This window comes from Arvicanthis niloticus, chromosome 1 (genome assembly GCF_011762505.2).
Source record: "Arvicanthis niloticus isolate mArvNil1 chromosome 1, mArvNil1.pat.X, whole genome shotgun sequence".
Lineage (NCBI taxonomy): Eukaryota > Metazoa > Chordata > Mammalia > Rodentia > Muridae > Arvicanthis > Arvicanthis niloticus.
In genome coordinates this window covers 22,120,914-22,142,982 of record NC_047658.1, presented here as the reverse complement: position 1 = coordinate 22,142,982, position 22,069 = coordinate 22,120,914, and the positions used below count along the sequence as shown (strand labels likewise).

General features: G+C 45.6%; 1 protein-coding gene across 6 annotated transcripts in view; it reads right to left on the bottom strand.

Annotated features, from left to right (window-relative positions):
• The window catches only part of Nav2 (neuron navigator 2), a 646,610-nt gene that overhangs the window by 168,070 nt on the left and 456,471 nt on the right, over positions 1-22,069 (bottom strand). For all 6 annotated transcript variants that reach the window (XM_076934936.1, XM_076934914.1, XM_076934921.1 and 3 more), the window contains one exon: positions 19,550-19,719. In XM_076934936.1, coding sequence (XP_076791051.1) covers positions 19,550-19,719 — 170 coding nt within the window. The remainder of the gene's footprint in view (positions 1-19,549; positions 19,720-22,069) is intronic.

Here is a 22,069-nt window from a genome sequence, read left to right as displayed (position 1 = left end):
ACAACTCAGATTACACGGCCTGCCCTTGCCTTTAGTAAAACTGCACCAAAGGTCTGTTGGATCTAGTTTTTCTCTGGGTTGCCAGTAAGTTTCCCTCTCCTGGAAGAAAGTCTGTGGTAGAATGTGCCGGGTGAGCAAATTATATGAAGTGTGAGCCCTTGCAGGGTGTTTGACGGGGTACAGAAGGGACTAAGTGTGGGTCCCTGGGACATTTAAAAATATTTTTATGTTTTCATTCGGATATTTTAATTATATATCATAATTAGCTTCATATATTCTACATATTTGTTGTATTTTATGTGTATGAGTGTTTTGTCTGCATGTATGGCTATGCACCACGTGTGTGTCTACTTGCCTAAGCTATTCTGTAGCTGTCTTGCCAGGATCTTGGAGGAGTTGCTTTCTCTACAACCCCACACACAGAAAGAAGTCTGTTTTTTTCTATTTTGTAATAATATATAATTTCTATTTTGTAATAATATATAATTCACACATCTCTTATATAACATATATGATATGTTTATATTATATAGGATATATGAAACTATTATGATGTACAATATAATCATAATAATATAAATTATGTTATATATCATATATAATTTGTATTGTATACAATTATGATATTACATATATTATACATATATTACATATATGTATCATATATACATATATAGAATATATTCATATATACATATGTAGAATATATTCATATATACATATGTAGAATATATTCATATATACATATATAGAGAGGGGGGAGTGTGTGTATGTGTGTGCACACACACATGCATGCACACGTATGTTTGATATATATTCATTTAGAGTGCTAGGAAATGCATAAATGTGGATCAGATGAAGACTTCTAGTCCGTACTGTTACCACTCTCTGTCTTATTCTCTGAAAGTAGAGTGTCTCATTGCACTGGGAGCAAAGCTGCCACCAGCAAGTCCCAGTAATACTGTCCCAGCCTCCCATAACACCAGACTTACTAGAGTGTGTGGCCATGCCAGCTTTTTCACACGGATGCTGGGGATTCAAACTCAGGTCCTTGTGCTTGGACGGCTAGGGCTCTGACACTGAGCCATCTCCCCAGATGTTATATAAATATATTCGGATAACATTCACTGTCCCCTTCTTCTTTGTCCAAGCTAGTCTCCCTCCTGCCCACAAGAACGTGCTCCCAAGGGTGTGTGTGTGTGTGTGTGTGTGTGTGTGTGTGTCTAAATTTTCAGTTAAACTAAAGTGGTATTTTCATAACAACGGTCATCGGAATATACTCGTTTATATATCCATTGATGGAAACATTCAAAGCATGTCTGTACCAGGGTATGGAGACAAACGTAACAGAAGAGACCAGGCCTACTGGAAGTGAAAGCGGGGAGTCAGGCATCCTAACATACTCCACTTAAAAGTCTCTCTCTAGTCATGAGCAGCAAAGATTTTTAAAGTCCGATTGTATTTAAGTGGAACATAAATATTTGCTTAAAGCTCTGGGTGTTTGAAAGTAGGCAGTCTTTTTCAAGCTATTCAGAAGCACACAAGGATCACCCACCTTCCATACCCCAATACATTCTTACTTTGGGAGGGAAGAGGCAGATACATCCCTAAGATTCCAAGTGTAAATGCCATGTTTATTTCTTTCCTATTTCAGAAACACTGGCCCAAAGCTCTCCTTGCGTTTGACAGTTTGCTGATCTTTACTTAATGGGAGAGAACTGAGGAACTATCAAAACCCCACGTTACAATGTGAGCACTAAGGAGGTGATTAGACTTTCATCTGCCGGAAGATCCCAAGTGATGCTCTCCTATCCCCAGTCAGAATCACTTCAGTGACTGTGGGAGCTCTGTTCGGGACAGCTGTTTAGATGAGAATCCTGGGGACTTCCTGTGATCTGACCAGCCCAGGACTTCATCACCACACTAGAACAGGGAACACTGTCCTTTCTGGTGGGAGCCAGCTAGTGTTTCTACCCCTGCTGAACTACAAGCATCTCACTGAGTAGTCTATGAGAGCCACCATGTCCTCTGCTGTCCATGACAGAGTTGGAAGTCATCAAGAAGTCTCAGCAATGTGCCAAGGTGAACCACGAAGGAGCCACAGAATCCCATTTCAGTATCTGTTCTCCTGGTTCTTCCAGAAGGACAGGCATGCTCTCACCCTCACAGAACCCGAGAGTCCGGAGCCACTGTGCCAGCTATGGTTCAGTCAGCCATTGTGTCTGCTTCAGACAGACTCTTGTTCACACATCTCCAATGGACTTCTGTGTCCTCCCATCCTTCCTGAGTGCTTTGACATATTCTCTCAACTTCTTCCTAGCTAATCCATCTTTTAGATCAGACCTCACTTCTTCCAGGATGATGCCTGGACTCCTTTGGGGTTAGACAGGATGCATCATACAGAGCTCAATAAAGACATTCCTCATAGAGCTCCCTAGTCCCTAACCAGACCTTATGCAGCTCACTGGAGCAGAGCTCCTAGGCTCAGTGCAGTATGCTGTGCCCAGGCTTCAAACACAGTATGGGGAATATGCTATCCCTGTGCTTCACGTACATTGCTAGACACATGTTGTCCCCTGTGCTCTAAGCAGAGCACTGCACACACTGGCAAGTTGGGAACCTTACAACCAAGAGTTGGTGGCAGTTGTCTTCAGCTTACAAATCTTTCCTGATCTTGCCTTTAAAGGAATCAAGATTACATACACACATACGTACATACGTACATATATACATACATGTTGGCAAAATGAAGTTCTGAAAACCAGAGACTGGGATTGCATGTCACTTCAAGATAAAAAGAGTATGTGATGACAGAACAGGTAATGATCATGCAGTGAACTCAGATAATCTTGGGCTGGGGTGAGCTGAATTTGATCCCTACTAGCACACGCGCGCCCCCACACACACACACACACACACACACACACACAGACACGCGCGAGACAAAGTGCCACCTCAAACCCATAAACAAAGGAGTTGGTATTTGTTTTCTAAGATCACACTGATGAGTCAACAAGCAGGCATGGGAATGGCTGAAGCAGGAGAATGTACAGTTGTAAGCTCCGAGGCTGCACGAACGTGGCTCTCCTCCCTAGTTTCCACCCCCACTTTCCTTTCCTTGAATGTCTGGCTGGACTAGGGCCATCACCCAACATGTGTAGTTATCTTGCCAGTTGCCTCTCCATCAACTTGGATAGTCCCTGACACAATGTATGGCTTTCTTCAACTACAAATCTTGTCCAAACTGGCTCAATGGGGAGATGGAAAGACATGGGTTAAGAGCTCCACCTAAGGACTTGGGTTTGATTCTTAGCATTCATATGGTGGCTCACAACTGTATGTAACTCCAGACCCAGGGTTTCCAATACCCTCTTCTGGACTCTATGGGTACCAGGCATGCATGCAGGCAAAACACTCATATACATTTTATATTAAAAACTGGCTTCCAAGCATGGAAATGCTTGATCAAGTCTCAACTCCAGGCCTTGCCAGTCATGTGGTTAGGCAGGTTGTTCAACCACTCTGAGCGTGAGTTTGTCTTTAAAACAGAGGATATAACTGGTGCTTGCTGCTATGGACAGGGTGGATGCAGTGAGGCTACATATGCCACGGGCCAAAAGCATCCCTTCCAGGCACCTAAGGCTGACTCAGTAATGAGGGCAGCCACTGTTACTATCACAGCCGTCTTCCAGCCCACCACCTTGAAAGCAGGACCTCAAGCTATGTATGAGACATGTACTGTTGTTACATGGATAGGCAGTGGGGAGGCAGGAAGGAGGAAAAGAAGGAGGAAGAGAACAGAGAAATGGGAGTGACCAAAGCAGTTCTTATAATGGAAGCCATTTAATTGGGGCTGGCTTACAGTTTCAGAGGGTCAGTCCATTATCATATGGTGGGAAGCACAGTAGCACGTAGGGAGACATGGAGCTGGAGAAGGAGCTGAGAGTTTTACATCTCCACCCACAGGCAGACAGGAGACTATCTTCTGCAGACAGACAGGAGGAGGCGGATTCCACACTGGGCAAAGCTTAGGCATAAAGACACCTCAAAGCCTACCTCCACAGTGACACATTTCCTCCAACAAGGCCACACCCACTCCAATAAGGCCACACCTCTTAATAGTGCCACTCCCCATGAAACACATCAGTCTATGAGGGTCATTCCTATTCGAACCACCACGGGAAAAAGAAAAAAAAACAATGGAGGGGGAGGGGAAGATGAGCAAGAAGGGAAGGAAGAAAAAGAGCAGAGAGGGAAAAGAGGAGGAAGAGAGAGAAGGGAAAACAAGGTAGAGGAGAAAAGGAGAAGAAAGAAAAGGGATGAAATGGAGAAGAGGAGGAAGAGGAGGGGAAGGAAGAAAAGGTGTGGGGGGAAAAAGAGGAGAGGCAGGAGGACAAGGAGGGGCAGGAGGACAGGAGTGGCAGGAGGAAGAGGAGGGGGCAGGAGGACAGGAGTGGCAGGAGAAAGAGGGGTAGGAGGAAGACGAGGGGCAGAAGAACAGGAGGGGCAGGAGGAAGAGGAGGGGGCAGGAGGATGGGGGGCAGGAAGACAAGGAGGAGCAGGAGGAAGAGGAGAGACAGGAGGAAGAGATGTGGGAGGAGGAAGAGGAGGGGCAGAAGGAAGAGGAGGGGGCAGGAAGAAGAGGAGGGGGTAGGAGGAAGAGGTGTGGGAGGAGGAAGAGGAGGGGGCAGGAGGATGGGGGCAGGAGGAAGAGATGTGGGAGGAGGATTGCTTCCTTGAAGTTCCCACTTTGCATTCTTTTGTCTTCAAAAAGAAGTGAGAGAAGAAAAAGACCAGCTCAAAGCTGTTCCTAAAGAAATGTGCTTTCCAAGAGAAAACCCACAGGACCCTCAACCGCAAACCACAGAAAGCCATGTGCTGTTCAACAGCCAGGAACCTCCGGATGACCCCAGAAACTCTGCTGCCCAAGGACAGAGAGAGTAGGCTTTATGCATCAGCTCCCCTGGCTGCCAAAAGCTAGGCTTTGTGCCTGTCTGGATGGAAGGCCAAAGAACAGTGCCTTGGCCCTTGCTCATGCCGGAGCTAGCCTTTGGTGCTGTGGATTTCGAGGGAATGTCAGCTACCTGTTCAGAGTTCCACCTGTTGCTGGACCATCTGTGACTGGGAAGGGGATATTTTCCTACTCTGGAAACCATGCTCTGCTCTAAGCTATTCCATGTTGTATAAAACAATGGTTTCTCGGGCTGTGCATGGCCCTAGGAGACTCCATTTTACAAGTATCTTTTGCCTCCATTATAAGGGATGAGGATGACTGCAAACCTGGGGGCACCTAGAGCCTGAATCTTTTGTTAGGTACCACCCATCCAACACACACTGACATACTGATAAGTGATGTACTCTTGGGAATAGAAAGGGAGCCACTCTGTAAGATTATTGGGGTGAACTGAGACTATAAGGGAACATGGCCATAAACAGTTGTCATTGAAACCATGAAATAGTATGAGTTTATGGCTATTTGATAAATTCTAACACTGTGGAAGACACAAATGTGTCCCTCTATGTTTCTGGCATATTACACTCAGGATACTATTCCTTCAGAATTGGGTTAAAGTTAATAGATACAGGGAAAGAAGATCGAAAAAAATCTTTGCCATCCTTGAAGCCAAAGCAACCCTCTTCATCAGGGAGAAACTGGGAGCTAGCACAGGTGAAGCGCTTGAACACCATCCCCTCAGGGAAGGAGAACTGGGGTCTGTTCTCTGCCTGCTTTGCTACAGACAGAACAAGAAGCTGTTCTCAAACCACACACTGAGGTGGGACTCGCCACCATAACAAAACACACACATCTAAAGGGTGTGTTCGCATGCTTTTGGTGAACACAGAACTGTGCACAGCCCCACAGGCTCATTTCCAAACATCTTTATCAAAGCACAAAGAAGGTCCACAGGCCCTTGAAATCCCTCTCCGCTCCCTGACCCAGCCTCAGCCAGGTCATGGTCTGTCTCCAGGGACTCGCCTTTTCTGGGCATTTCATAAAACATGAGACAAAAAGCCATTTAAAAATTGTCACCTTTGCATTTATTCATTCACGCCTGCATTCAATACACAATTATTGAGCATTTACTTTTATCACTAGATGATTCTGGATGCTGGGGCTCTTGACACTGAGTGTGAGGGTGTCATCAACAAAGTTCACCCTTGAGAACTACACAGAGACGTTTCAACCCCCCTCCCTCCCCAGTCTCACAGTGTCTTACATACATGTGTGATTTTGGTTGGCCCCATCCGTTAGCTGTCATGGGCTATAGGCTGGATCCAGATGTTAATCAAACAACTGCCCAACTAGACTGCCAAGTTGCAAGTGTAGCACTTGATGGAATTAAAAGTCTTATTTATTTGTATTTATGTGTATCAATATTTTGCTTGCATGTACATATGTGTAACATGTGTCTGGTGCCCATGGAAGCCAGAGGAGGGTTTTGGATCCCCTGGAACTGGAGTTGGAGTTACAAATGGTTGTGAGCCACCATGTTGGTGCTGGGAACCAAACTTGGGTTCTCTCTAAGAGCAACAAGTGTCCTTAACCACTGAGCCAAATCTCTAGTGCCATTAAAAGCCACTTTTAATGACAGACTTCAGAGGCACCTTTCTAGCTGCTCACCAGACTATTAACTGGAGCTGTCCTGATCAACACTGGAGCCACCAGCCCTACATGGTCACTGAAGAAAATTACAATTAGCATATTACGAATTTATACAGTAGTTGACATCAAGTTTGATGATTTGAGTTCAATCCCTGGGACCTACATGATGGAAAGAGGGAACTGACTCCTGCAAGTTTGACCTCTGACCTCCACATGCATGCTGTAGCATGCATACACCCCTGACCCTCATATACCACACCCTGAAACATACACATAAACAAATGTAATTAAAAGAATCAGCAAGCCAGCAGTGGCGCACGTCCTAAGTGTCTGCCCGCCAGAGGGCCTCCGTGCCCTCCTTTGCAAGTTCGAATCCCGTTGTCTCTATCTCCCGTGTGACTCTCTCGTCATCGGGAAAAAATAAAAAAATAAAAATAAAAGAATCAGAAACAAACAAACAAACAACCCCAAAAACAAACAAACAAAAAAACAACCCAGCTTCTCAGAGCTGGAGAAATGGCTCAGTGTGAAAGAGTGCTTGGTTTACAAGCCTGAGGATCTGAGTTCAAATCCCTAGAGCTCATGTAAAAAGTTAGGAATGGCTACACCTGCACCTGCAATCCCAGCAATGGGATAGGGGAGCCAGAGTCATAGGAGACCGGAGGGTTTGCTGGCTACCAGCCTAGCTGTAGGTTCAGTGAAAAGCTGTTTTAACAGCATAAGGTGGAGGGAGGGAGGGAGGGAGGGAGGGAGGGAGAGAGAGAGAGAGAGAGAGAGAGAGAGAGAGAGAGAGAGAGAGAGACTGTCATAGCCGATGCCCTTTTCTGTCTTCTACACATGTGCACACCCCATGCAATCACTTACCCAATTTCAGGAACAGCTGGTGGCAAGTAAGTCAGACCATGTGCCAAAAGGTCTGCTTGGCAGGGCTAGCAGAGGGCACAGGGGCCTCTGTAGATTCCAGACACTGGCTGTCTGAAAGCACTGCTCCTCCTGGGACCAGAAAGCACACGCACGGATGGAGAATGCGCACAAGGCGGGTTTCAACACAAGGAGCAGGGTGTGAGCTGTGGGTCTCCGTGCTGTCCCAGCCCCATCACAGGCCCCCAAAGCTCTTTGCTTAGCTAAGCCATTCCAAAAGACAAGTGTGCCAAAGTGTCTGGAGAGACTTCAAGGAAGCTGGCCTGCACCTTGGCTGTTTGATGGGTTTTGGAGGGTTTCATGCCAGAAGGTGATCTGAGGGCCTCTCTAATGAGACTGAACAGTTCTGATCAGTGTGCAGTAAGCACTGGCCATTTCTGTTGCCTGCTGACCAACACCCCAAGGCCAGAGCCTCTCAGCAGAGACCCGGGCTCAGGTTGTACCCACCCCTTTCCATGCATAGGGTAGTCGGTTTATCTCTGGTGTCTTTAATCTACTCAAATCCGGTCACCAACTCCCAGGAACAACACAGAAGGGCTTTCCAAATTGTGGATCTGGACTTGTTATGATAACCAGAGGACCGACATTTGGGAGTGATGAGAAAAATCAGAGGAAAAAATAAACAAAATTACACTTGAAGAAAGATCATTTGCTAATCAAAGATCCCTTTGTTCGAAAGCACTGCAGAACAATTATCACCTATAACCTTTCTTAGTGAAGTCCCTCTTCCTTAAAACTCCATGGAAAGCATCTTCTTTACACATCTGCTTCAGCTATTTCACACACACTTTCACACACACACACACACACACACACACACACACACACACACACACACACACACACAGGGGTGTGGGGAGAATGAACTAAACACATGTGCCTCTCTTGCTTGCTTTTCTCAATCAATATTTTCATCCCAAATTCCCCCTTCACGGCAAGCTGTTAGTTACTGGGAGATTTCAACAATCAATAAGTTGCATTTCTGAGATTCCACAAGCAAAAGCTAACCACGCTGATGTTTAATCACGCGGTGGCAAGAGTTCATTTGCTAGGAATGTCCTCTGGGGACAGGTCAGTCTGGTTCTAGATCCCTATTTTGTTTTTAAAGCATTTATTAAAAATTATATATTGGCATATAGGTATGTGCCTGAGGCATTCAGCCCCTGAAAGGCAGAGTTTCAGGAAGTTAGGAGCCACCTGACACGGGCGCTGGGATTTGAACTTTGGACTCCTGAAAGAGCAGCAAAAGCTCTTAACTGCTAAGCCGTCATCCTAGCCTCTACACCCGTTTTTTTTTTTTGTTTGTTTGTTTGTTTTTTTTTGTTTTTTTTTTTTTAAAAAAAAAAAAACCTTTACTCTGGTTCACTCAGGATTGCTGAGGCAGAGCCAGGAAGTCTTAGACAGCTTCAGATTTTGGGCCAGAGGCAAGGAGATGAGCATGAAAAGCCAGGGATTTCCAGCTTAGCTTCTGTGGTTTCTTTGCCTCCTTGGATCCCTTTTGACTCCTGTGCACTTGATTTCATTGGGTTGAGCAAATACATGCACGGGGCTGGTTCTCTTCTCGTGTTTGTTGCAAGGCAAGGGTACTTGAAGTCCAGAGTGTTTAATGATCCAGAGTCATGTGGCCTTCATTTAGAGATGCTGGGACCAGTCCCTAGGGGGGTCCCAAAACCAAGATGGATGATCACCTGCCAACTGCTATGCAAGAATAAGCAGGGGGTGGGGAACATGGAGACTAAGGATCATGGCTGCAAAACAGGCTTTAGCAGAGCGCCACTTTTGGCACAGGCCACTGTGTCTTCTCATTGGCTGCTGCTTCTGTCACACAGCAGCCTACGGGCCTCTGGTAACTGAGGATGTTCTGGCCTCTCAGCCCTGCACATCCCTCAGAGCGGTGGGAAATCCTGCATTCGGAGCTGAGCGCATTCTTATTACCATCTTGATGAGTGAAATCGGCGTCTGCTGACTTGTGTCTGACTTATTTGTTGTGTTGGATTAGGAAGATGGTTTCCAGTCTTCATTCTCTGAGTCACATTCCCCCCCCCACCCCCCCCAGCATGGCTCTGAAGCTATCCTCATAAATGTGGTCAGGCCAGCATAAGAAGACAAGCCATGATGTCCCTTTTAGTGGTTAGGTCCACATGGGCCTTACACATCCCAACCCTTTATCCCAGAATTCATCTGAACACCATAAAAACAGTCAGAAAGGAGTTTCTGGCAGGAAGATCCTTCCTTCAGGGATCACTGGGTCATCCTGGCTATGGCTGTTCTCAACCCCAGACACATTCACATGCCTGGGACACCTCTGTAGAAATATCTGGTCAACCCAGAAGCTTGTGGGAAGTAGCACACAGCTCTTACTCGAAAGTGTCACTTTTCAGGCCTGGGACGATAGGGGAAGTCACAAGCGTGTTCTGCCAAGCTTAAGTCCAGAGGGAAGCTAGCTCCCACAAGTCCCCTGTAACTTCTGAGGCTATGAAGATGCTCTGTGGGAAGGAAACACATTTCTGTTGGAGGAACTGAGATGGAATGTCTTGGATTTGACTACAGTTTCAATGGGATAACATGGGTGAGAACCCTTGTCCTAGTATACACATTTAGTGTGGACAAGCCACTCCCACCCCTGCCACCCACATGTCCTTGGTTTGATTGTGGACCAGATGGACTTAACACAATACAAAGTCATCCTGGCCCATAAGAAAGTCTGTGTCTGAGTCCAGCCTGCCTAACACATGATTGACAGACAGAATAAAGGCACCTCCAGTGCTCAGAAACCTTCAAAGCAGAGACAGGTTTCTTCCCTAAAAGACCTAAAATGACTTGCTCTCTGCAGGCTGGGTTTTGCTTGATGAGTGGTGCCCCCTAGAGGAAGCATGCAAAACAGGCCTTTGAGTCCCAAACTTAGGCCATCTGGCCTTAGGAAAAGGCAGAAAAACAAATCCACAAGCTGAGGGTCCACGCATGTCATCTCACCAAGTAGCCATAACGGCAAGGGTCCTCTCTGAGACTGCAGAGCAAGAGCTTAACCAGTTCACAACTTGTCTGAATTTATGAGAGAAATCACCCCAAGTACACAATCAGAGGGGAAAGTCAATGCAAATGTCACCGAGGGCATTTTTGCACATTTTCTTTTTTCTTTTCTTTTCTTTTCTTTTCTTTTCTTTCCCTTTCTTTCTTTCTTTCTTTCTTTCTTTCTTTCTTTCTTTCTTTTCTTTCTTTCTTTCCTGCCTTCCTTTCTCTCTCTCTTTCTTTCATTCTTTCCTTTCTTTTTTTTCTTTCTTCCCTTCCTTCTTCCCTCCCTTCTTTCCTTCTTTCCTTCTTTCCTTCCTTCCTTCCTTCCTTCCTTCCTTTTTTCCTTCCTTCCTTCCTTCTTTCCTTCCTTCCTTGAAACAGAAACAAATTCTAGAGTGTAAGCAGCACTGTTGAGGATGGATGGATGCCTTTACAGGAGGCGGGGCTTAAGGAAAGGTCATAAACTATGGGTTTTACCGGTGACATTACCCAAATGACAGAAGTACTTCCAGAACCTCCATAAATAGCAAAGACTCCATCCTTTATCTGAGATAATCAGCTCATAGGTTTACAAGCATCATCAAGGCTGTCTGCTATACACAGTAGCCAGAATAGGGCTGATCTGACCTGCCTGAACACCTCTGGGGACCAGAGGACTTCCTTCCCATCAAACGGGGAGAAGATAGAAGCAAAAGTCCTTTATTTATTTTTCAATGTGGAGCCAAGAATTGTTTTCCTGTTTTATTAATGTGTGTGTGTGTGTGTGTGTTTTCAATGCCCATGTTCTAAAACATCCCAACCATTGTGTAAGAAAATGGGCAAACACAGTAAAGGGGACCCCTGCAAACTTTGTGGGTGTCACCTTTGAGGGCGCCCAGCCCAGAAGCACACATCTATGTGTGGCATCTAAGTTTCTACAGAGGAGTAAGTACCACTCTATTAGTTGATTTTTTACTTATCTCTCCCACCAGACTGTGAGCCCCACAAGGGCAGGGCCTGGCACCCCTCTCTTCACTCTTGAATATTAGTGACTAGCACGATGTTTAATACAGAAGAGACTTTACACAAACGACCTTAGACATGTCCAGGGACATGAAGGGTGGGGGAAGCACCTGTGTGATCAAGAGTGGGGTTGTTTACCACACACTGCTTTGCTTCATTTGAAATTAGTCACCCACTAAAAACAAATAAAATCTAGTAAAACTTTCCAGTTAGTAAAAATCCACTAGTGCCAGCAAAGAACTCTTTCTTTAGGATTAATCCTTCTGCTTGAATCCCACAGCTGGCTCCCCACCTCAGGGGGAGTGAGTGACAGCTTCGAGGAGGAGGGGCTTAGCTCAGGCCTTCAGTCAGTTCCTTGTTTTTACAGACAGAATTTTTCCTCCAGGCCACTAGGACCTTACTGAACATACTTAGACATTCTTGGGTCTACAGTCACTCTCCCAAGTGGAGGAAAGAAAGCAGGGAAGCCATACCTGGATGGGAACATCCAGACAATCTACAAATCTTTACGTTTCTACCAGGGCTCCTTAGTTCAATGGTTAAGAGCACTGGCTGCTCCTCCAGAGGACCCAGTTTTGATTCTAATCACCCACAAGGCATCTCACAACCATCTGTGATTTACCTTCCAGGAATCTGATATGCTGCTCTGGCCTGTGAAAGCATCAAGGGATGCAATCTGTACACAGATATACATGTAGGCAAAAATACCCATACATATAAGACAAAAAAAAATTATTTCTTTTTTAAAGTTAAATTAAGAAAAAGGCGGCTAGGCACAGATGAGGTGTATCACAAGACTTAGACAGCAGAGGGCAGCAGAGGCTCATGGTCCTGGACTACTAGGTCAAGATAGTTTTTTGTTTTTTTTTTTTCTGTTTTTTGTTTGTCCCCTCAAAGCCTTGCTTTTCCTAAGCCGAGTCATTATATGAGGGCCTTGCAACCCAGTTGTCATTTCAGGAAAATGCTATGATTCTCCCATTACATCCAAGGCATCAGGCTCAGGACACAGAGGGACCTGCTTCGCTTACAAGAATTAGGCAGGCTACGGCTGTGATGCATAAGCCTACATTATCATCCGCAAAGCTCAAAGAGCCTCTAAACTACAGAGGTAGGCATAGGCACTGCTGAAGAAGCCAGCAGGAGCTCCTCAGGCCCTCCGTGCAGACCATTCTTCAGCATGGCTGCTCACACAGGAACAGCATTGGCAGACAGGCTTACCAACAACTGAGGCTACTGTAGCCACTACCTTAAGATGATATGATATTCTTGCTGTGACCCCTCATGTACAGCATCTAGAGGCTGGATCCCTCCCACACCAGCTGCATGATGGTGTTCTAAAGAACATCTTATCTGATAGGTTGGTTTCAGCCCTAGGAGTCTGTCATCTGCAGAGAAGGGGGTCAAGTGCCTTTGTGAGAAGCCCATCATGAAGTGTGGGCTATGGCTGAACCAGAGAGTCACAGCTCAGTTGCCCCTCTCCCCTCTTGCACCTTGCATCATGAAGAAAGCCTTACATGTCCACAGAGGGGTTCATTTCATTTACTCCAAAATAAATTTATCTTTAAATGTAGATGAATACTGTTAAATACATAATTTAGGAGAAAAAACACTTTTTTTTTAAAAAGAACATTTAAATGGAATGAACCTAGTATTGCAGATCAAACTGCTGTAACCCTAAGAGAGCACACGGATGCCTGAGTGCATTCCCCTTCTAGTGAAGCTTAAAATGAAACTGAAATCATGTACACGTGATGCTTTCTGCCCGACAAACAGGAGCAGGAGAAGCACCGAGTTGATCACCTGCAGATCAGACATACGACAGGCACTCATCTCGCTTCCCCAACGTAGACTAACCAAATCGGCATTTTGTCTTCTTATCTGACTCAGTTTCCTTTCCTTTTCCCCACCCATTCTTCCTGCTCCCCAAAGCTAGGTTCATTGTCTTTCACAAAACCATAAGCTGGCACTCTGGTCTTGAAGCACATGCATACTGCTGGAAAGGCAAATCTGGCCATGCAGCCCTCTTGTCTCCATGGGAAAGGGTTAGCCCAGGCACTGTCATTCATAGCTTCATACCCAAGGGCTTTCCTGCCCTTTCTCCCCAAGGCTTTCCTGAATTCTGAAGCAGATAAAGAAAATGGCCCCCAAAGATAGCCGGAGAAAACACACCAGACATGATTTTGTTCCTCTTGATATTTGGCTTTTGTTTAATCCTAGATGTTAAGAACAAAAGCTGGAGTGTGAGGCTTTTATAGTTCTCCCCTGTGTCTGCTCTCCTGGGCAGAAAGAGACTCCAAGCTCTTTAAGAGCCAAGAGCACAAAGAACTGACGTGGGCTAGCTGACTCCCTCCAAGCACTTGGGCCTTTGGCTACCATCCCGACACCACCTTGTATTCCTGCAGCCCAAGTAAGGGATCAGAACCCAATTCCTTGTTTTCTATGAGCTCAGCTAGCACGAGAAAGAATGAAAACATTTTAAAATAAAATATAATAATGACTTGAAGACTGGCAAGTTAAAAACCACAAAACCGAAGCCGGCTTTGAAGTCCTTGGCTGTCAGTGAGCCCAGTTATCAAGTTCTGGCTCTGAGAATAAATTTAAATATAGTTATGATAAAAATGAATATAAAATTTCTATGGTTCCCCATTTTTGAGCTCCTGCTGCATGCCAGGCTTGAGTTGGGGTATTGAACAGGAGATGGGTCCCACTACCTGTGGTGACCCCTATACCCATAAGTCATCAAATTCTTGCTAAGAGTTACAGAGCAATTAGAAAACAGTGTCTCTCGTGATGTGCATCTAAGAACACAAGGGTAAGAAGAGTAAGGGTTCTCCACCTTTATAGCCTTGAGGATTACAGGAATGTCAAATATAAACTCAGAAACCTGAATTGAAAGGGCAAAGTTTATGAAGTCCAGGGTCTATATTTGCATAGCCATCTTGAAAGCTGACCGACTGATAGTTGTCAGACCTGGAGAAACAAGCTCTTTTTCACAGTAATCTAGGTCTGTGTGTGTGAGTGTGAGTGTGTGTGTGTGTGTGTGTGTGTGTGTGTGTGTGATGGAAAAGTAGAAAGGAGACTATGGAGGTGGGGGAGGGGAAGAAGAGAGGGTAACGGGAAGTGGTATGACAGGTGATGTGGGAGAAGGGACCAGAAAGAGGCAGACATGGTACAGGAAAAAAATAGTAGCATAGTTGAGTATCAGTACATCAGGGCTAGAGAGGTAGCTCAGCAGTTAAGAGCACTGACTGCTCTTCTATTAGACCCAGGTTCATTCCCAATATTCACATGATGGTTTACAACCATCTGGAATTCCAGTCCTAGGGATCCAATTCCCTCTCCTGGCTTCCTTGGGTACTGCACAAATGTGATGATATATCGAAATATATTGGCAGAATAAAATATACACAAAATGAAAATAAAGCTTTTTAAAAAGAATTTGTTCACTGATCCATATGTATATGTATGTATATACATATGTGTGTGTGTATCTCACAATGAAGCCCGTTTCTTTTTTTAAAGTTTATTTTATTATTTTAATTATGTGTATATAGGTTTCTGTGTTGGTATGTACACATGTGAGTGTGGATTCATGTGAAGACTAGAAGGTGTCAGCTCCCCTGGAGCTGGAGTTAGTGGTAGTTATAAGCTGTCTCGTGTGGGTGCTGGGAACTGAACTCGGGTCCTCTAAAAAAGCAGCAGTGTTCTTAATCACTGAGCCATCTCTCCAGTCCTCATCAGCTTCTTAAAAATTCAGTAACCAAAAATCCAAATTAACTGTCGCCCACAAAAAGTATGAGAGAAATCAGTGGCAAGTAACCTCTATTCCCAAGGATGATTCATGGGAAGTAAATTACACTCAAAATGCCAACTGAATAATTTGGTCCTGTGGGAAAATGTCGTATATTGTTACAACTCAGGGTATCTATTATATTTAATAAAAGAGCCATTGAAGAATGACGAGTTGAGAAGTATTGACAAAAGCTGCACTTTGGCAGTTGGTGGCTCCATGTGTCACCACAGGCCACAGCTGCTGACCAACGGACACTGTGGAAGGTTCTGTCTCTGTGTCGGGGTTTCTTACTCATTCTCCTTCACTCTGGTGTTTACACACTGTCCTGGGGCTGGGCCTCTGAAGCCAAACGCATAATTAATAAATAATAAATAATTGGCTCAGTGTGTAAAAGTGCTCACTGTGCAAGCACGAGGCCCCGAGCTCAGGCCATCCAAACCCAGGCAAAGCCAGATGCAGTAGCATGGGTCTGTAACCCCAGCATTCCCTACAGTGAGGTGACAGGAATAGTAGAGTCCCTGGAAGCTTGCAGGCCAGCTGGTGAGGAGCAAGAGACCCTGTCTCAGACAAGGACATATACTTGATTTTGTCCCTTTGTATGCACCTGCACACACATACATGCAGAGAGGGCTGGGGGAGGGGAAGGGAGGGAGGGAAGAAAAGGGAGGGAGAGAAAGAGGGACAGGGACAGGGGGAGGGAGGGAGAGGGAGGGAGGGAGGGAGGGAGGGAGGGAGGGAGGGAGGGAGGGGGAGAGAGGGAGAGGGAGGGAGGGAGGGAGGGAGGGGGAGAGAGAGAGAGAGAGAGAGAGAGAGAGAGATCTTAAAAGAATAATTTAGAGTTTGAAATCTTCCAAGGCTATCTTAGATCATGGGCCAATCAATCACTGTGACAGTCACCAATGTGGACTTTCTTCTCGCTGGGATTATGTGGACACTTTGCATGGACTCCATCAGTGTGGACCCTATTTTGGAGTGGCAAGCCTGTGGAGAAGCACCCGGGGGAGCTTGCCAGCACCTTCACTGGCTGTCTGCATCTTTCTGAGTACAGAAGCACTGGTGTAGCTTGAGATGCTCTTCAAAGGTGATCTGGAGCAGATGCCCTGGTGACCGCTACCTATAGGTACTTCTGGAAAGTGGATGCGGCTTCGTAGCTGGCCAGGCCTTTTCCTCTTCCAGGGCCTTGTGAAGACTTTAAGTGTGGTAGTTTAATCCAGCTTGACCATCTGCACACAGAGCTCTGTCTCCAGACGACCTTCTGGAGCATACTTTAAATGCAACAACGGCCTCTGGTCCATACCTGATGCTGGTTTTCTAAGACAATCCTCCCCCCCCCCCCGCCCCCAGCAACCCCACGATGGATTGCAGCCCAGAGATCACAGTAATTTTACAGCTGCTACCCAAAAATGACAGTTATCTTCTGCTCTCTCTGTCAAGGGTTACAGCTCCAGAATGACCAGCAAGGCTTACCCATCACTATGGCAACCTTGGACAGGTCCACTACGGAACCTTCAAAAGTGAACCCAGTAGATCTGTTCTCAGATCAACACTAGGACAAGGTTTTTTAGAGCAACTCACTCCTTCCTGAGCAACAAGGGAAAGCAATGCAGTTGGGATCACTTCAGACTCATCCCCAGAACAGAATGGGTACTTACTACTCTGTGCTCAGCACTCAAGCACCTCTGCTATGGCACACACGGGAACTACTCCTCCCTGCGTGCCTCTGCAAAGCAGCATCTTAGGCCCTTAGTTCCCACAACCAGCCCGATGCTAGTCCCATCCCAGTTTCTACTCATGGTCACAAGCAAACGAAAGAGGTACCACTATATTCTCCTCTACAGGACTTAGAGTACGGGATTCCTTCCATTCACTAGACTCATGATGCCATGTCAGAATCCTGGCGCACAGCCCAACATAGATGATTATTTTACAGTTCTGTCTTCTAATCACTGACTGTGTCACCAACCACAAGGTGACATGCTTACAGACATTCTTAATCAATTGACCCAGTATAACATGGACATGACACAATGTTAGTCTTCGAACCCTGTCTCCCGACAAGAAGAACAGAGCAAAGAGGTGATGCAAGCTGACAAAGACCAGAGGAGGAGACCCACCAGGTAGCAGAGTAGTTCTCACGTTAACAAGGCCCAGTCGCAAGGACAGCTGAGCATGCTTCGTGTTACAGCTCTGCAGTGATCTCACAGGTAGAGGAGAAAGTAAGGTGGTGGGTTTGAGTCTCAAACCCAATGGAGTTCTTACTATACCAGGCCATTGACAGCCACCGTAATGTCCATAAATTAGGCCAGATTTATCAGTTCAGCATGTTAAAACAATCTGCCTTGTTTCAACATCCATACCCCCTACCCCTCTACCAGCAACTTCACCCCTCCCACCTCTGTGACTATAGCAAGTATCAAACCTTTTTTTGGTGTTTTGTTTTGTTTTTGGTACATGTTTGTTTCATCCTTTTAAAGTGTGGATAAATGAGGTTGTGACACGGGCAAAACTAAAAAGAAAATAGCTTTTTCTTTTGAAGTAAAACCCAAGACACTTGTATATGTGAGTGAGTTGTATTTATATGGCTGCACTGTGAAAGTTCTTGGAAGAGTATGCACAGTTTGCTTTATACTGGTGCTTGTTAAGAAATATAAAAGAACTTTTAAAAAAACATGTGTTCTTGTACCATTTTGCAAACAGATGTGATTTTTATATTCCAAGCACACATGTATGGTTTTTTTAAAAATATTTAATTGTTTTATTTATGTGAATTTCTATATGTGGGTATATACACGTGAGTACAAGCATCCTGAGGCCAGAAGAGAGAATAAGTTGCTGTGGAGTTACAGGTGATTGTGTGATGCTGGGGACTGGAACTTGAATCCTCTGCAGAAAGTGCATCTAGTCTCTCCAATGTCTCCAAACACAATTTTATAAAGAATGCCACTTAGGCATGGGGAAGTAAAGAAAAGAAGAGGTGTGGGGTGTGACTTAGTGATACGTTTGTCTAGCATGATAAGGCTTTAGATTTGGTCCCCAGCACCTCAGAAGTGAAATAAACAGACAAAAAAAAAAAAAAAAAAAAAAAAAAAAAAAAACTATATACATGAAACAAAAGCTCTCAATTTTTTGAGTGTAACAGACACCAGGGTGCAGGATCACATAGATGTGACTGAACCATATATCCTGGATTAGATTTTAATACTGGTTTCAAGTTCCTGGTACCTTGGTTGAGAAATCTGTCAGCCTCATAAAAAATAAAAATCCCCTCCCTTTCTGGGGGGGGGGGGGGACACAACTATTAGTAAACTCTCAAGGGACTCAGGCTCTGTGTCCCAAGTGGTCTTGGTTTGGGGAGTAGATAGGATGGGACCAAGTTCATTCACAACATGAGGGCTGCCCAGGCTCCTAAGCCACTGCAGGGACCGAGGGGCAGCATGCTGTGGCTCAAGGGGATGGTGTGACATGATCCACGGTAAGCTCCAGGACACTCGCACACTGCCACCAGAAACACTTCTGAGAGATCTGGCTTTGGTTCCCACCCGCTCTGCTTGGCGGGAGGGCAGGAAGGGCTTGTCTTCCATTGAAGACTTGTCCAACCTGCCTTAGTTTCTCGAATGTCTCACAGGCCTATCCAAGCAAAGGTTCATTTTACTACCTTCTGTGGAGGTCTTCCACAAGCCACTCACCTTGCTTTTTCTCCATCCTAAACGCTCAGCGGCATAGATGGTCAGATATCATTGTATCATCACAACCCTAGGAACAAGTCTGTCTGCTTCTTATACGTAAGCCAAGCGCCTCACTGTAGCTGACCCAAAGGGGAGAAACGTCCACATTACCAATACTCCCTCACATCATTTCTGATGACTCCCAAAGCATGCTCCCAAGAAACCTGCATTTCTACTGCGCAGCATCCATGAAAATTTATTCTCAAATTTCAAGTGGCGTCTTGTTTCTAATCTGTAGCCAAGTGTCTTATGGGCCATGGCCAAACAAGTAACTTATTCTGGCTGGCTGGCTGGCTGTGAATGTAACAATGCTTTCCCCAGTGTGTTAATGTCATTGATAACAACCTTCTTGCTAAGCATGTGTATATTTGAACCACAGTTGTTTATCCTTTTTGCAAGCTCGATCTTGACCCCACCCCCAACTCACCCGAAGGAACCAGACAAGTCTGCTAAGAGACAAACTAACAGAGGACTGCAGAGAAAATGACTCACCTTTCTCATGGTTACTTGGTGGTGCGGGTGGGGGTGGAGAAGTGACAGGCTTGGACTTGTCATAGTTGTTAAAGCTCTGGCTCCGGCGGTTGTTGGCAGCAGCTGACCCTCCTCCGCGTGTTTTGGCCTCGCTGCCTGCAGCGGCCACCCTTGCGGTAGGACCTGGGAGTCTAAAATGCAAGAGCCAAAGAGTAATGCAGTCAGTCTTAGGAATACAGCAGTGTTCCAGAAAGAACGGCGACCATGCAGGACATCAGCAACAACATTAGCAGCAACAACAAGAAACCAAACAAACTCAGACACAGTGTCTGTGGAGAAGGATTGCACCAAACGATTTGGTGCAATACAGCAAATACTTAGGCTCACAATGACCCCAGGAAAGCCCACCGGCAAACTGGGAACATGATTTCTTAGAGAAGAAATCTGAAGGAGTTTGCTGATGAGAAATAGAAGACCCATCTTCTTTATCCTCTGAGACAGGTGTTTTTACTTTTCAATGAGCAAAATAACAACATTCCTGGCTCTATCCGGCATGGAGCATAATGGCGTAATTACTTTTCCCATGTGCACCGTGTTGGAAATCGTGTTTGCCATAACCCAGGGGTATAGGCATTAAGACCGGGATTTGGTTTACAACGGTAAGAAAGTAAACTGTGACCACTCAAACCCAACACATCTGTGGTACAAACTTGAGGCCTGGCTGACAGCACTCGTCTGGCTATACACTTTCCTTCAACTCCTGACAACCTGTCTCTGTGGCATCCCTTTGAGGCCGAGGCTCGGCTTGTCTCTACTGTCAACATATAAAGTCATAATTCTATCTGTAAAAACAGCAGGCTTCAGTTAGTCTAAAGACAAATACACATTTTCCCTTTAAATAAAACCTCATTTTGGGTGGTTCTGAAAGTAAAGCTGCCAGATTTCTTTGTAGTGTGTCTAAAGATATCAAGGAGTATTCCGTAGAGAGGTAACGGGAAAGACTCCTCAAATCAGAAATTTGGTCCAGGGACTTACTAAGCAGGCTGTTTCCAATAATTAAAGTTGAAGGATGAATACATGATGACATGTTTAGTAGTATCTTTCAGTGAAAACCCACTGAGCCGTGTTTAAAAGCAACCAGAGTCTCGGCTGACCAGCATTAGACCCAATGATAAGCCTAAGTTTTCAACTCATAAAGCTTTCAGCCTTCTCTTTCCATGTGATTCGGCGAGCACCAAAGAAGCCCAGAGTCTGGAAGCATTTTAGATGCAAGCAGCAAGCGCTTTAAACTTTTTCTTGTTGGCTCAGCAAGAAAGATGGTCATGGAGCACACAGAGAACATGAGCGGGTGTGAAAGGACTGTAAAAGCCATCTAGTTAAAAAGCTGGCTGGGTCCCGACTGGGAGCTGGGAGGGTGGGGGAGGTTGCCATTCCCCCACCCCCCCAAAGCCACACTGAATCTTGAAGGCATTGCATCCTGCTGTGCTAGGAGCATCCGCCCTCTGAGAACTTGCAACCTCTGGTTTGGAGAAATTCACTCCCACAAAGATAGAACTGGTACAAATCCCCAGTGGTTCCAGCATCTGGGGTGGGGAGGCTGGATGTGTCAGCACAGCTGGTCAAGGAGATCCAGTGATGGGTCCTTAGTGTCACTTGGATCTGCTTCTGATTCGGTGTCCTGCAAATCTTCCATGTTAGGTGACGTGGTTTCACATGCACTGGTGGAGCAGGTACACGAAGTGGCTGTTGGGTCGGACTGATTTAAGCAGCCATGGTTTGCAGAAGTCTTTATCCCTACATATAGGACTGGCGGGAGGAGGATTATGGACATGTTCCAAGATAATGTCACAGCAGAGGTATTCTGTGGTACAGGCTTCAGTAGGGGGTTGGAAAGAGCAGGGGGTGGGCAGCACAAAGCAGCAAGGTGGACAAGACAAAAATCCCTTCAGAGTTGCTAGAGAGGCTCCAGTGCTCACTCAAGGCTGGACCACAGGAGATTTTTAGAACAGCGCAGAGGCAAGTCCTCTAAGCACATGGTAGGCTTGATCTTCTGGGGACAGTGCGGTGTAATGGACAGAAAGCAGGCTTTCCTGCCCACAGAACTCCAAGGCAGCCTCACATCTGACATTCATCTTCCTCATCTAAAACTCTGGAAGAGCAGCTACCCAGTGGATGGCTGTACATCTGACATGGGACTCGATACCTGGCCTGTAGTGACTACTCGCTGCCGCAGAATTCCCCTCTCATCCATCCTTCCTGCTTGGCACAGATTTGTAAAGAGCTAGACATCATCATAAAGGGAACACACTATGGTACAGACATAAAGGAAGTAGCCAGACTTACACGCTGAGAAGGAAGGAGGACAAAAGTCAGTACCAGATCGACATTTTGAAAGAGGTAAGATAGGCCTGGTCAAGCAGGGCTGTTTTCCTTGTTAAGGAACATCCCAGCAGAGAGACCATTGTCTGTGATGGAAAACCTCACATTAGTGAAACAGTCCTCACTTGGGACTAAGAAAAACAGTCCTGGATCCCTCGGGGT